The 17,330-nt window shown below is 38.7% G+C and overlaps 1 protein-coding gene across 3 annotated transcripts in view; it reads right to left on the reverse strand.

The window, feature by feature from the left end:
- Positions 1-1,300: 1,300 nt before the first annotated feature.
- The window catches only part of ZSWIM6 (zinc finger SWIM-type containing 6), a 110,002-nt gene continuing 93,972 nt past the window's right edge, over positions 1,301-17,330 (reverse strand). For all 3 annotated transcript variants that reach the window (XM_040089373.1, XM_040089371.1, XM_040089374.2), the window contains 6 exons: positions 16,876-17,136; positions 12,952-13,087; positions 8,266-8,423; positions 7,591-7,754; positions 5,756-5,837; positions 1,301-3,908 (listed from right to left, as the gene is read on the reverse strand). In XM_040089373.1, the coding sequence (XP_039945307.1) occupies positions 3,046-3,908; positions 5,756-5,837; positions 7,591-7,754; positions 8,266-8,423; positions 12,952-13,087; positions 16,876-17,136 (1,664 nt within the window). In that variant the 3' untranslated portion in view covers positions 1,301-3,045. The remainder of the gene's footprint in view (positions 3,909-5,755; positions 5,838-7,590; positions 7,755-8,265; positions 8,424-12,951; positions 13,088-16,875; positions 17,137-17,330) is intronic.

Raw genomic sequence — 17,330 nt, forward strand, 5'->3', positions numbered from 1 at the left:
ATAGAATTCCATCAGTTCTGCAAGAAGCAGCTACGTGCTTGTTCTAACCAGGTGACAACTACCAAGACTCAAGACTGCATTTAATTCTAATGCCTGGTCTTCAAAGCGGCTTCAGTTTTCAGTTTTGCAATCTACATACTGTGGCATTATTTGTAAAATTAGAAAAAAATCCCAAACAAATAAAACAACCACCACCACACACACACACACACACACAAAAAAAAAAAAAAAAAAAAAAAAAAAAAAAAAAAAAAGGCGCAACCATGCAGTCCCTATTACAGAATGGAGTGATACGTCCTCTTTTCCTTCGTGGGCTACTGCCCATGACAGATAATTCACCTGGGACAAAGTAATTGACCAAAAAGGAAAGAGAATTCAATACTGGAAGGAATAGAAGTCAAAAAATGTCACAGGAATGTTAGCACTATTAGGTCAGGACATCTCAGCTGTTAGCAAGACTTGGTAAAAGACTCATATTTTACATGACAAATTGTACAAAAGATTCAGACCTTTTCCTTCTTAATCCTCAGTGATGCAAGCCTCACTGTCAGAATTCATGGTTACACTAGTATCTCTGTTAGTTGCTTGCTGCATACTAATTCTCTTTTCAGCTGAAGATACTTAAAAAAAAAAAAAATAAAAAAAAGAATTGAAGGTGATCAGATAAAATATGACATCAAGTAACATTCCTAAGATGATTACATGGTGGAAAAGCAGAAAGTTCTTCTTCAATTTGCAACCATGTCATACTGCATTACTCTCCAAGGGCTAGAAAATTCACAATTCCTAGGGAGTAAGGACTCCAAAACCCAGAAATATCAGTTATCAGCTAATGAGCAAGAATGTCACGCTGAGCGGAATGAACTGCATGACTCAAAATACATAAAACGCTTTAGAAAAGCCAATCAATGAACAGGAAGAATTGTCCTCGAATACATCTCCAGCATATCTCAACTTTCACGGTCACCCAAATAATCCAGTGTGGAAACAGACCGACACACCCTCCAGAATCCTACCATCCTACCAGGATGGTGCATCAAGGCTTACTGTTTGATTCACAGAACACACCCCTTCAGACACAGGCAGTATTTGGCCTCATCTCTGAAGTACCAGGTCTTCTTCCACCAGCAGCTGTGAACACTACCATTCCTCAGCACATTTTTGAGGAATACAGCATTTATTTCCTGGACTTGGTGGTCATAATGCATACCACCACACTGCAGTGAAATCATCAGATAGGCATTCATGATCTATGAACACAATTCAATTCCAGTAACAGACACCATTAAAGGATGCAGAATCAACTTTCAAAAAACTAATTTTAATCAAAACAAAAAAACTGTTGATCATTAACAAGTTTATAAAACAGTGATTTAGTTACATAAATAAATTGATATCAGTGTATCAAATCTTAATTACTTTCAACTTCATGAGCATGTTTACATGGGTGATGAAGTACAACCTTTTTACCTATTATAATAAATAAAATGGAGAGCATGAAATAGTTTTTCTAAACAAAAATACCTACAAACATACCCTAGCATGTTCTCTAATGAAGGGAACAAGAGACACTGGACAACTTTTGCACCAAAACATAAAAACTGCTTTAAAAAGCACAAGGATACAGAACCATCAGCTAAAGTAAAGACACTATACTGTAACCAAAGTTGGTACTTAATAATATAATGAACAGTTTGGTAGTTAGATCTCCAGTTTGGTTATTTTAAAGCATTAAGACAAGGCAAGATAGAAGGCTGCTTTTGTTTGAGTAATTCTAGAGAAAATAAAATATATTAAAAAAACAAACTGAAAAGTAGAACAGTCATACCTACACAACTTTCTGTCCTGCACAAAGTCAAAATACCTATGCAGAATATATATATATAATATATATATATGTTATTTGTGCACAAAGGTTAGCTTATTATCAGCTCACTGCAAAGGCGTAACATACCATGTCAATAATTTTGGAAAACATTTTGTGTTTTGTGTCAAAAAGGATATTCTTTAAGTCTTCTAGGCTAGGAGGCACAAACCCCAATTCTGGCATACTGTATACTTAATGCTAAGGCTTGCTGCTCTGGCTGTGTATTTTTTGTTGTCCCTCTTTACTATAGTGCCTGTTACAAGCATGTGTGTATGTGTGTATACATATATATGTATACACAGGTTGTATAAATATATATATATAAAATTTTCCCCAATAGGTATCAGTCCAACCATGCAATCCAAAAGGTGGCTCTGCATAGATGCCCAGCATATAGTTCACCACCTGAGCCAACCCTGAAGCAAGGCGCACTTTAGTCCTTCTGTTTTTTTGGTTTTTTGTTTTTTGTTTAAAACCAAGCTACTGCAGCTTCAAGTATTTTGCATTACATAGATTTTTTTATAAATTAGTTAATGTTATATTTTTCAATATTCAGACATATACTATAATATATATACAGTACAATAAATGCTCTCATTCATTTTTTAATTTTTTTTGATAAATCCCTGAGAATGTATGTTGACAGTTGCTAAGTTTCCACATGCACAAGCATTGTGTGCCATGCTTCTGGATGAACAGCACTGCAAAGCCACGTGGTCAGCCTTTTAACTATTAGTATTTCATTTGTTGGTTTGTTTAAATATGCTGAAATGTAAGGATGAGTTACAAAGAAGTAAAGCTGAATCCATTCGAGGTACTTTTCACAGGATGGAGGTGTTTTGTTTGGTTTTTAAAGCCATTGCAATATACGTTTGTTTTTGAGGCTGTGAACGTATACAGAAAGAACAGGAGAGCGATGTGGGCTTTTGCCACTTGACAACATATACTCAGTGTAAACCAAACCTTTTTCAACCCCTCTCTCATACAAAACAGAAAAGAGAAAAGAAAATTAAACACACAAACTTTCACAACATGACAGTTTAGTTTGCAAACTCAATATAACTATACACATATAATACCGGTGTGGCTCTGTTTCTTTAAGTTAAAAAGGATACAAAGGCAGGCTCAAGTAAAAATAAACCACCCCTCCCCCCCAGATCCCCATTCACGCATTTGCATCAACCAAAGCGTTCACGAACCAGCATCATCAGTTTCTTTTTGCCTTTGTAGATTTGTTTTAGGTTATCAATAAACTGTGTAAACTGGATGTGACCATCATGAGCCATTAGGAAGGTCTCTCGTGCCTTGCTGAGGAACTCTATAAACTCACTATAGTGTCGTGGGCTGATGTGAGTGAGACGTGAATGAGTTGTATTAATGTAGGCTCCGATAGTGGCATCCAAGAGTTGCCGTAAAGGGGCTTTGTCCAGTGACATGAGCTTACCAGAGTTCCTCCTCCCATGAAGTCCCACCATGCCAGGAGTGGTCAAAGTACACCTACGCAAAATGTCAGACAGTACTGTTGCACACTTGACACTTTTGACCACCAGAGGTATTATAGCTGCTAGCTCATTTTTCCCAAGGGAGTGGCTGAGCGCACATGCCCACAGAACGTCATTAATGGCAGGGTGTGTGTCCTGATTGTAACTCAGGTTGAGATGCGTCATGGCCAAAGTGGCCAGCTTGTAGGCCCGCATGGGGTAACCACGGTGCTCCATGTATCGTGCTATGGTAAAAAGCTGCGAGTAGCTCATGCCAGCTGTAGCAGCATCAAGAACAATTTGGTAAGCGGTCTCAAAAGCTATGTGATCCTTTTCACATAGGGTCAGTGCAGAAAGGGCACAGTTTTGAGGATCCTTCATGGCACACTGTAGAGCAAGCGTCCTAGCACTGCCGGCCAGCTTCTCCTGCTGATGGCAGTCCAGATGTAGACGGACGATGGTGCTGTTGGACATCACTGTTGTAGCAACAATACTAGTGGCTTCTGTTGGAGTGAAAAGTGTAAACCAGTTTTGCATTATACTATCCAGTGCATAAACACCTGGGGAGAGAAAGAAAGGATTAGCCACAACTGATAAAACCCAGCAGATAGAGATGTTCAGCAGGAGATTATACTTCCCACAAAGTCTGAGAGGTTACCAGTACATCCCAGCAAGAAGGGCTCACAGACAGCATGGTTAGAAAACAATATTAAAACCAAGACTACTGTGCAAACTCTGCAGCAATCACATAAACGCAGAAAATAACAAAAAGCCTGCAAGATAAGCTTTAATCCCCTGTTGTGACAGCTGAGCTGTTTTACTTAAGACAATTTGGATAAAACATTCTGGCTCATATTGTCTCATCATCTCACTCAAAAGCAGCCCCCACCTTGCACACCAGGGCAATTGCAACCTCTTTTCTCACTGTAAATCTCAAGGAACAGCACATATGAAAAGTAGGCAAAATGGCTGTCTTAAGAGAACATCATGGCATACCTTAGCAAAACTTATTAAGCATACCTCAAAGGAATCAAATTCCTAAGTCAGTGAGCATCGAGATCCTTACTAGGGAAATACAATGAGCAATACGAACTACTGGATATTGTATTTCTCGCTGTATTGCCACTGTATTACCAGAGTGTTTGGCAGGTGGAGGAAATACTGACTGGTAAGTTCCATAAATTGAACCTAGAGTTAACTGGAGTGCCTTATTGCTAGAGGCAGTTTACACACATTTGTGAGCCCACCTAAGCCACACACAAAGGTCTTCATTTCCTCTGCAGGACTCTGATGCTTCCCATGCACCCCTTCACTCATTTGCAGCAAACCAGCATAACCAGAGAATACGGTATCTTCATTTAAATAAAGAGATTCCCAGTGTTACCATACTGATTCTTTACTGTGTTGATTAAGTCTCAAGAGTACCCTGCGCGACATTATATGTTCTTTATGGGACACTTCTATGAGAATATGTAAACCAATTTAAAGCAATTTTAAACCCAGTATTTTATTTGCTGAGATGCAACTGCACAAAATAATATTCAGGCACTAATATCTGTGAGATAACCTCAGCAAAAATTATCTTAGCAAAGACATAAAAGCAATAAAACAAGAGCATTGCATGAAAATTTGCAGACACAAACCACTTTCTGGCTGAGGGCATACAAAGGCAAGCTCTACTTCCCCATGCTACTGACAACAAAATATGGCTAGCTAAGCATAAAGCAAGGAATAAATTAATACAGAGAATAAGCAGCAGCAATCCTCTGAAGTTCTGAAACTCAAGAAGCACCTGTGGAATACAATCCAACTCAGATATATGAAGAAGGAAGAAATAAAACAGAAAAACATGTTCTCTCACAATACCTTTACTGACAATTAAAATGGCTCCATTATCATAAATACTTAGATTGTTCTCATTAGCATTGCTGCTGATTTTTTTTTTTAACAGCTATACAGCTTTTAATGCACTCATCTCCATTTTCAGACCTTTATCCTCATTCTGAAGATGGTAAACCTTAACACAGAAGGTTTTGGGGTGCCTCAAGAAGACATGCAGGAAATCTACAGCAAAGCCCAAAAATGATCCAAACATGCTACTTGAGAGAGCACTGTTCTCCCACTACTGTAGTGAGTATTTTGGGCACTGAGTATTTGCATATGGGTACTTCCCATCGGTTATGAACACCTACACCTTATGGGGGAAAAAAAGTCACACTGCATTGCTTGACTACTGTCTCATTTGCTTTGTGCCTAAAAACACCCTCTAATCATTGCCATAATGTGTTCTCACCAAAGAAATTTTAGAGATGAACATGAAGTGGGAGGCACTTGCAGAACTTGGGTGCTGACAAGGAAGATCAAGCCCCATTAGAGTAGCTGGCAAGAGAAACATTTCAGAACATACCTACTTCTGTTGCACATGTTACCAACCACCTCACCATTTCCCGCCGCCGCCAATTCAGCGTTGACAGCGTCATCCTCATCACCTGTTAAAAGAACACAAACAAAACAAAAATTAAATTGAAAACCAAGGCCATAGACAAACAGATAGGAGTTTTAAAGTACTCAAACACATTGGAGTTAAAAATGGCAGCCTTTTGCCCTCTCCATTCCATTTCCTCTTTTTCTGCTGGTATGTCAAGGAATTTAAAAAACACTGTACAGACATTTTTGAACAGCATGCAGAGAGTAATTCCAGTTGCAGATCCTTCAAGAATAGAGGACAGAGACTGTTCTATCTGGGGACAAGAAAAAAACCTATCCCATAAAAAAGCCTTCTCCCAAACAAGAAAAACCCACCATCAATTACTGAAATTAAATTACATAACATATCCTTCCTCTATGCACAAGTATATCAGTAATCATTGTGTGATATTCCAGGGCATATAACTGTTTTAAGTAGTCAAGTATGAGATGCTGAATACAGGCAACCTAACTACAATTAAGCTGAGAAGAAAAGAAGGGGGAATCATCTGTAGGCCACTAGAGACAGTGCTGACACTGTTTCTTGCAGGAAAAGTGTTACTGTAAGAAACTACACAGCTGGGAATTACTAACAGAAAACTGCAATGCATCTTCCTTCTGGAAAACAAATCTTTAAGATTCTTAAAACACCTTTGGTAAACTTGGAACAGAACAGTGGGCAAATTCTACAACAGTTCCAGTTCGTTTGGTTTTGACATTACTTTCACTAGACTTCGCTGAAGATATTTGGATAACACTGTCAACCAGAAAAGAGTATCCATACACTAATATCCAAAGTTTCCAAAGAATGAGACTTGGTGAAAGCTTGAGGGGACACATGAGTCAATTGTAAGGATTTTTCTCCCTCTCACAAAAACATTTAAGGCAAATGAAACAGATTTTCACAGTGACCATGGAAATATGAAAGCCTAACAAAGCATACAAAACGCTCAGATTTTTTATTAAAGATTTTAGTACCTTTCTTCCGCATAAGAAACAATTGGGAAAATATCCTTTCCCTAGAATCCTTTGGAGCTTTATTTACTGAAGCAAAACAATAAATGGTTTTTCTGACCTTTGCATGTTTTTTTCAGAATTCCCTGAAGCGGGATGAAGGTATTTATTTATTTTTGTTGAAATGAACTGCATAAACTCTAAGATTCAAAAATCTCAGGTAATATTACTACTTGGCTGTCTCCCTTCAGCATGCCAAGTCTCTCCTCAGGGCCTGAAAACTGATCTGCAGTACTTGTACACCTCAAGCACATTCAGATACATCTGACTATACCACAGCTTGTGGAGTATAGGACTTAGATGGAAGTGAGACGGTTAGCAACCAGTCATTACGGTTGACCTTGGCTTTCAACAAACATCTACCAGTTCTCATTTAGGGGACAGGAAGAGAAAAGAAAGGAAGAAACACCTGAAGACCACGCAGAAAATACAGCACGTTTCTGTCAAGCAGAGTAGTTTTACTTCCTACCCAGTCCTACATACAATCCTGAACTCACCACACTGGTCCTCTCTCACCGCTGAAGAGAAGAGTGTGGTCGGCAAATGTCAGCTCTGCCTTCCACCTGAATGGCACAAAGGGGCTGTGCAAATTCTTGGTCTGTGTTTACCAGTACATTAAGCCTTGTATTAGAAAACAGAACTTAAAATCAAGTCCAGACAGAGGCCAAAGACAGTATCCTTTCCTGTGCTTAAAAGCTACGTGCACCCACACTGCATCAAATTTCTTTCTTCTATTTTAATAACAACAAATAAGGGAAATACCTGAAGGCCCAGCTCCAGAGAAACTTTCAGAAGAGTTATGTCTGGCAAGCTGTCCATGAGTGTTGCTATTTTAAATGCATCCTGGGCAAGTTTGAAGATGTGTGAGGAGGAGTGGATATTTTTCTGGATGGATTCTAACACTGTTTCCAGTCTCCGAACATCACCTGCAAGGTGTAAACAGAATCACCAAAATGGAACAAGCTCCTGAAACATCCAGAGTTCCATTATAACTGAGCCTGACATTGCTATGCAATAGTATGATGTTTCAATTATACACGGTCAGTTTTCAGAAACTTCCTGTAATTGAATTCTATATGAATGAAAGATATGAGACCACAAACTCCCCTGTCTGAAGGTGTTAGTACAGTGCAGGGCCAGAAGTCACTCTGATTTGTGAATTTTAGAACTGACTTGTCCACTTCAGTGCCTCATCGTCAATGTGTCAGGAGAACAAAAAGCTGTCCCATCAGCCTCATACCAAGCTCATCTAGCTACCAGCTAACTGAATTAACTACTTTGCTAGAAAATTACATGACAGATTTAAGTCAGTTCAGTTTGTTGAACCCATTTCAAACTACTACCAGACTGTGATCCAGACACAAGTTTTATGATCTGTTTACCCATGCAATATTAAAAACACGCATTTATTTGAGTACATAACTGACAGCAATGTACCTTTGGCTGCTGTTAGCATGGTTGATGCCAGCTCACACTGCTGGGATTCGATATGACTTAGGGTGAACCACCGGGGATACCGGTTTGGAACAACGGATGCAATGTGGTGAGGGCGGGACAAGTCTCCTGAAGGAGCTGTGGATTCCAGTACCAGCAACCTGAAATAAGAAAGAAATCCTCTTTCATTAAACCACTACTACATTTGGTTGCTCACGAGCTAAACTAATGCTGCAAGAATACTTGGTATCGTCTATGAAATATGCTTTTTCAGTTTCAGAAAAAAAAATTACTGGAAAACCACATCTCTTCTTGGGGAATCTCAAAGATCAATTTGCCAAACTTTCGTACATCAATAGGCATTTTTAACCTACCAATATTTTATAAAGTACTATGCTCCAATGTTAGGGTTCCAAACAGCAGTGACAGAGAAGTTTCCTTTAAAATTATCTTCAGACTCAATTTCTCATCAAGCGTTCATTAAGCAACAACAGTCTTATCCAACAAGGAGCATTCATACTTAAATAATTCAAATGAATGTGTTGTTGAATACTACAATCCAAATGGCAGCCCAGAGCAAAGACTTAACATTATTGCCCTTGCAATACACTAGATAGAGAAAGTACACCAGCTACTCTACAAATGTCAGTACAAAAAGAAGGAGTGAACAAAAATAGGTTTTTACTACAATATACTTAAGCACAGTTTCAGCCTATGAATGGTTAAAGAAATAGTAATAAGGCAATGACCAGAACAAAAGCTTTTCCAGTGCTTAGTTTCTTGAAGTCTCTTAGTATCTGAGGTCTGTTTCTACCAGCTTTCATATGCACGTGATCTTCTAGAAAGAAGTGATCTGTGAGGACCAAGGAAGTTGCATCTTTTTTGTCAACAAAACTGCAATTACCCAACTCTGAAAAAACAATGCATTGTGTTTTTCAGTGACAGACTATTTCTTACAGAATAAGCCCATTTAAATGTAAGTTACAATTTCTTATACTTAAACAAATACCTAATAATACCTAAATTCTTATACTTAAATAAAAAAGCTCTGTAAGCAGCTGTGGAGTATGTTTGTTTGTTGTTGTTGTTTGTTTGTTTGGGTTTTTTTGCATTAAGATGGATTTAAGTTCCAATAGGTTTTTTTTTTTTGATTCCTGAAGCACATGATATATTAGTATAATAATAATAGAGTAATATATTTAAGAATTCACTGAGAAAGGTAATTTTGAATAAATGGGAAGGCATCCAGTAGACACATAAAAATACAATACACCATCCAAATAACTATCACACACTTAGGTGCATGAAAATACGAAAAAAAAAACCCTCTATCAAGTCAAATCTATTCTCTAGCAGCACTAAGAGACCTCTTGATAAACATACTCTAAAGCTGATTTTTTCCAAGCATAGAGTGAGGTTGCAGAGGTGCATTATAAGATAGCATCAATGAACAGAAAAGATCCTAACTATTAAATGAAGAAAGGGATTAGTAGATTGTGAATAACAGTAAATAGACAAAAAAGCATGAAAGAAAGGCTGTTTTGGAGAAATCTTTTGTCGCTTCGAATTTCACTGCCAGCTTCTGTGCTCTTTTGCTGTGAAAAGAAATGCTGTTGTGAATTGGTGGCTTTCACACAATTTTGGCAAGGTTAGGGAATACAAGAAAAGCACAAGTAGATTTGGCATTCTTAACTCTTTTTTCCCCCTTTGAAACATCAATTATTTAGCTAGGTTTTAGCAAAGCTACCTTGTGATTAAACACCACCATTAAAGTCTGGCTCCCAAAGCCTGGCTGAAGTTCAGGCTTAACAAGGGATCAAGCCAAACTAAGCCAAATATTCAAGTTCAGATTCCAAGTGAGCAGTCAACTAGGTCACTGCAGATCCACATTCTCCAAGGCTCTGCTCCACATGTTTCAGTGCTGCAAACAGAAAACTGTAGATAGAAGTGACCATCAAGGACTGCACAACCCTGTCCTTGCAGACCTGAGGTGCATCCATGAAAGGCTTTGTGGTCTCAGTTCCCATATTTTCTATTAAGTGTTTCATATACTAATAGTACTCAAAAAATTACATAGCAACAGGTGTTTTTGAATAGAGAGGTTACTCCTGAGCTGCTGGTAATTGACCCATCAAGACTTGTATGCAGAGTGACACGAAACACTTCTATCTGAAGAGCAACTAGATGGGATCTTGGGAAATTAACTTCTTTAATAAATGTTGGCATGAGAAAAGAAGCTCCACTTCTAGAAGCACGAGCAGCTGTACAGATTTCCATGCAGCACCTTTATTAACTTCCACATGGGATTTCTGTCCTTACCATAGCCACTTCTTCCCTCCCATGGAAGACAAGATACTCAAGTTTTCATCTTCTGACCTATTCAACCTCTCAGCCATGAGACAGACATTCAATCTTCATGTTTGCTTCTCTATTATCCCCTCAAGGCAGTATTACATTACTTTTTCATTTGATTTGTATTGGGAGTCCTTTATTAACTAACATTTTGGTGTGAATAGAAAAGAAATCATCCTTCTTCAGGAGAATTTAAGAAGTGCAGAAGAATGCAGACAGACATGGAATATAAAGTGTCTAAATCTGCCATCACCACAGTTCAAGATACTAGTCCACATTTCTGAAGAGCGCCAAATATCAAAATTCAAAAAGAATGATTACTGTCTAGGGCTGAACCTTCATCTGTCTTATAAAGTTATGAAAAAATTGAGGGAAAACAGCCCTGACTGCACTGCCACCTGTGATTTTACCAGATGCAAACAAAAAGACAATTCTTTCTTATACTGGTCTATTTAAGAAGTAATTTCTTTGGTTGAGATAAAAACTTTATAGCAAATGAGGGCTGGAGCGACTCAAGACTAACTTGAGATTTCATCATTTGGATTTTTAAGTGTCTTGCTTGTTTTTCTAGTTGAGAAAGGAAACTTCCAAAAAGTTTTCAGTTATGACTGGTTTCTGAGCCTTGTTCAAACAAAACTGCATATTGACTACATGTTCACTGAGGCAGTCAGGAAAGCTGCTGACGGATGACTACTCCAGCCTTGGAGGATCATTTCAATCGTTTAGTGTAAGGAGGAAAAATCCATAAAAACTACTTCTTGAGAAATACTTTAAGGTAGTAACTGAAAGTAAATACAAGACACAAGTATGTTTTTTAAAATAATTAACTTTTTTCCTTAAAAACAAACAAACAAACAAAAACCCCAGAAAAACCACACAGTCAAACCAACGAACAACAACAAAAAAAACCAACCCAAAACCAACCAAAAAGGGCCCACGTACCAAATTTTGTACTATCTTCCTGTTATGAGATAATCAGTTATTGATGTACTTAGTTTGAGATAAAAGACAACTAGCAAACTTAAGTGGCTTAGGTAGCTTTCTGATCATACATTTAAATGTTCTCAATAGTTCATCAGTAATGTACTTTTGTCTTCTCAATCTATTTTTTAAAATGCTAAGTGTAACCAGCAAGGATGCAAGGTCACTCTTCACATTTTTTAGACTCTTCTCATCACATCCATTACTAGACGCTCTTGGAAGCAGGAAAATACCCAACAGGCTAAGCAGCCTTTGGCTTAAACTGACAGCTGTATTTTGTTCTTTCACAGAGCCTCCCATTTAGTCCTTCAAACACAGGAATTATTTTCTCCCTATATAGCTGTTTGGAGAGAATAGCTCCAGTATGAACACCTCCAAACCATACAGGCACAACCTGTTTGATGAAGCTAAATACTCTTCATGTGGATAGGATGTCTTTCCATCATTGTGCAATCACGCCTGGTAATAATGACCAGGAAAACTCAATATCTTTTCTCTTTTATAATCAAAGACTGGACTGCTCTTAGGATTCAGCTGTGTCTATTCTTTGTCAACCATCAACTAGGTTCTTCATAGAGAGCAGACAGTTCAGATGGAACCACTTTCTTTCCTCCATTCTATGTGGACAACAGTTTTATCACAGATGAGTCCTTGAAAACTCATTCAGAAGTCTTTTCTTAGATATCATTACCAATCTGACTTGCCCTGACACAGAGACAGCACACACTGAACACTGCCTGAGAAACATCTTTTTCCTGATTACTGAAGACAAATGGGATGCAAACCAGACATTTTGTTATCACTGGACATGATCCATTTAGATCCCAACATTCACCCAGAAGAGGCTAAGATATAATGAAGCATTAAAAAATGTACAGGCTCTGACCACATCACTCTAACCTACTGTTGAGAATCAATTCATAAAGAAGGCGAGTGAAACAAATTGTTCTGCTGTGCAGACTAAATAGCAAACAATCCTGAGACTTATGGTGAAATACCCCTTTCTTTATTTCATTACCAATACCATCAGACACACACAGCCACATGGGTGGGAATAAGGGCTAAAGCAGCTTTATAACACAAAATCTTGTGCCCCAGGTGCGAGATTCTAGAAGTATTTGAAATAGAAAATCCTGTTTTACAAGTCTAAATAAACACTAATTGGGCACTTATAAATTACCATAATACAGTTACCACAGATACCGACAGATGACAGAATCAAAACAGTAGCTCATTGACTCCTTGAATGGAAGAATGCATATTTTAGAAAAAGAGACTAGATCTTGACTACCAAACTTTTCCCTGCTTTCCACATCCACTACTAGTACTCTTTTTAGAAAACTCATGAATACGTACCGCATGGCTCTCAGTGCAGTTTTGTATGCCAATTCAGCATCATGAGGTAGGAGAGAGGTGAAGAGATACTTGGCAAATGTGTGCATTGGAACACTCTCTCGATGGATGACTTCACCTAAGCCACTGTACGGTCCACCTGTGGGAAAGAGAAACAGTCTCAGTCTACACAAACTGCTAAACCCCAACTTCTGAACCTTTAAAAGCATTCAGTACACCTTCAGCTAGAAGTGGTATTCAAAGACAGAGCCTGCTGCACAAAAGGTGAAGTTTCATTCTTATTTATAGTGACATAGATAACACATCACATATACACAATGTGTTACAGTTATACTAAATACCACGTATTATCTAGGAAAACAAGACACACTGCAAATTGTATAATACCAAGCACACTCCCAGCACTTACACTCCATGAGGCCCATTCAGCAGGCTTGGTATGCAAAAGTAGAAAGTCATAATCCTAGCTCTGCCTCCACTAAGTTATATCATACACATTAATACCCATGCACCCTATCGGTGTGCCACTGCTTTATCACAAATTCACCAAGAGAAGAATGACGACCGTAGAAAAATGCGTATCATTAATTGAAATTACATGACCAATCACCACAGCATCACCTGATCCCTCAAATATCTCACCTTACATTGGCATTGACATAACCTTTTGGTCTAGATGTGGTCATGACTTAAGTCCCAAGGTCCTGCCCTTGGGTCTCCACAACCCCATGCAGCTCCACAGGCTGTGGACAGAGTAACTGGAAAGTTTCTCAGTGGAGAAGGAGCTTAGGGTGCTGGTGACACGAGCCAGGGTGTGCCCAGGTGGCCAAGAAGCCAATGGCATCCTGGCCTGGATCAATAGGACCAGGGCAGAGATTGTTCCCCTGTATTGGGCACTGGTGAGGCCACACCTCAAGTGCTGTGTGCAGCTCTGATCAATTACTCCATAAAAGACATTGAGGTGCTGGAGTGAGTGCAGAGAAGGGCAACAGAGCTGGGAAAGGGTCTGGAGAACAAGTCCTGTGAGGAGCAGCTGAGGGAGCTGGGGGTGTTCATCCTGGAGAAAAGGAGGCTCAGGGGAAACGTTATGATTCTCTACACTTGCCTGAAAATCCCGAGGCAACCAGATACAGGATGAAAGCAAATGGCTTGAGATTGTGCCAGGCAAGGTTTAGACTGGATACCAGGAAAAATTTCTTAACTGAAAGGGTGTTTGGGCATTGGAATAGGCTGCCAAGGGCAGTGGTGGAATCACCATCATTGAAAGTGTTCAAATAAAGTGTGGATGTGTCACTTAGGCACGTGGTTTAGTGGTGAACACAGTGGTGGCTGGCTTAATGGCTGGACTCAGGAGTATTATTTGTCTTTTCTAACCTGAACAATTTGCTGATGATGGACACAAGGTCAGATTGTGCACCAAAGCTGCTGTTAATCCAGGATATCCACATGATTTTAAAAAATCTATTTGATTTATGTGAAAACTATCCCTATTATTGGGGCAATGGATTTTTCTCTCTCAATAAGGTGTAAATATCAACTTGATAACAGCAGCATCACAACAGGAAAAAAAAACAATGTTGAATGGAACTATTTACTTGCTGAGTTTCAAATGTTCACAGTGCATATGAATCCTATGCCTACATTTTTCCTGCACACTTAAGACTGTTATTCCAGTTAACAGGAAAACTGTGTCAAACAGTTTTCAGACTTCAGTGACAAGAGGTTCAAGCATTAAATGCTGCAAGATACAGAACAAGAATCTTGTAAATGCATTACTGGACAATTATTGCATAGATAGCACACAGCAGTCCCAGAAGCTACTACTAGTTCTACTATGACTCCAATCCATCCCTCCTGAAAGAATGGATGGATGGATGGACGGATGGATGGATGGATGCATGCATGCATGGCTGTGTGAGTTCACTTCTGTTTCAGCAACCTTTTTGACTGCTGCCTTAGCACAACATGCAAGGATAGAAATTGCTAGGCATGAAAAAATTGTGAACTCCATAGGTGGGCATTTCTAAAGACCAGGGCTGATTGCAAAGGAAACGTCAATGAAGAATTAGGAGGTGACAGTATGTCTTATAATCATTTGAAATGAAATTGAAAGCCATTCAAATCTAGTTGGCGTTGCTTGAATGAAAGAAGCCATTTGTTTGTGTATTTGCCAGTTGGTGGTCCAGTCAGAAACTCACTCAGGATGCAAAGAATACTTGACAAAGCATTTATATGAAAATATATTCTGCCACTGACTTAGCAGTCAAGCGAAAAATCAGAATAGTCCTTGCAGAACAGTCTTATGTTGCGCTTTCCCGCATGCTCAAATGTTAGCTACACACAGCACGCATTAATCTGCATTAACAGTATAAAAATCAGCTTAATATTGGAGTACGTTTTCTTTATTTTATCCAAAGGATTTCAACCAAAAATTTACGACTGGCATGATTAGCATCTTAAATCACTGGACATCTTCTCCTCCATCTAAACTTGCAGTTTCTAATGTGGAGTAAACTGAAACTACTGCAGGGAAGGCCAGATTTATCATCATGCACACTAATGCAAGACAACTGCTGCACATTGCTCACAATGGCAATTTTTCTGGCAGTTTTATTAGCAGACTTCCTGCCATGATCAATTCTTTACTACCCTGGGAAAACATTAAAAGAATTCCAGTGATCAAAGTAGTAAACTAAATTATCAGAGAGTATGTCGGAGAAATCCTGTCTTTTCCTCATAAAGCATCCTTACTAGTAAACAGATGCAGCAAACTGATTTTCTAATGTAGAGGAGTCCTGCATGTTAATAGCTAGATCTAGAAGTGGCTTTCCTTGTGCAAAGGCCATAAAGCAGCAGTACAGACACACCATTATGGAAACTTTCTCTGCGTTGCAGCTTCTCTGCATTTTCAAATCTAGGCAAAAAACAGTAACTCAAAGCTGGGAACCCTAAGCAACATATTGTACCTCTTCCATGAAAGGCAAAGTTTTAAAAGACGAATACATCACAAAAATAGAGCAAAACCTGACTGCTATGTAACAATTTCACAACTTACCTAGGGCAGCACCATAGTCTCCCTCAAGCCATGTGCATGCACTCAAAACCTGGCCTATGACTTTGGATAATTTGCTCCCCAGAAGTTTTCTCTTCCATTTAAGAACAAAAACCAGAAAGACAACCTTGGAACCCGTGACATTACTCTCTGAATGTAATGCTTAAGTGCTACATGTTAAGCCTTTTTAAAAGTTAAGGCAAAAGTACAACTTGTACAGATTTTATGTCAACACTAATTCCAAAACACAAACTGTGTCATCGTCGAAACTTAGGCACAAGACCAGACCTGAAGCCACAATATTTGATGAAATATTTAATTTCCACCAATGACATAAACTTCAAAGGCAAGTAGCTTTCTCTGTTTTCACAAATAAAATGCTGCATTTCTGTGTCAGCAACTATATGTGAATCTTCTGAGCAATTTACTTGCGCACAGTGGTCAAAATCTTCACACATTTATGAAGCTGCCAATATAGTTCCTCTTGCAGAATACAAGGAATACTTAGAATTTTGTTATCTAGGAACTGTTGGTAACTCATGTGTGTATAATATAATAGTTAGCCGGGAGTGTATAATCAGGTTATTGCGATTACGACATGCAACAAATGTAAAGAAGGAAGCGCATCCAAAATTAAAACAAAAAGTTTACAGGTCAGTATATGCCTTATCTCTGCAGTCATGTGATATCTGAGGTATGTCAATTATCTTAAGAGACTTGATAAAAACTTTCATGGAGTTCTAAGCAAAAAACCTTCTGAAGCATGTAAGGCAGTTTCTACAGGAACACTAGTTCTTGTGTAAGTGTAAGCACACTAGTGTGCTTGTGTAAGTGGAGACATTTTAGAGAAGCACTTAGCATCTATATTCAGCTACCTTCTAATAGGAAGACTGCTTGTTTTCGAAAAATCTTCACCAGAGTATCATCCAATTCAATTTCCTGTAGCTTAGAAATGAGCTGCTCCTCATTTCGACAAACCTTCTCTTGTGCATACAAGCCATCTGGCATTATTCGCTGCTGTCCCAGCCCTATCAATGCTACTTCCACAGCCAGCGTCAAGTAAGATTCCCCTTCCTCTAAGAACTTGTGTGCAGGTAGGTGCTGGTACTCCAGAGATTTGCACTGCCCCAGGTTCTCTGTAAGGAGTGACACAGAAAGGAAAACACATCAGCAAACCATTTTAACCCATAATCTGCCTACAATGCCACATACACAAAAGCTTCTACTGTTAGTATTAATTTTTAAAAATTATTTAATTTATTAGCTAGTTTCAAAATACAACACACCAATCTAAAATATGCCATCTGATTCCACACACCACAAATATACA

The sequence above is a fragment of the Hirundo rustica genome, chromosome Z (assembly GCF_015227805.2).
Source record: "Hirundo rustica isolate bHirRus1 chromosome Z, bHirRus1.pri.v3, whole genome shotgun sequence".
NCBI lineage: Eukaryota > Metazoa > Chordata > Aves > Passeriformes > Hirundinidae > Hirundo > Hirundo rustica.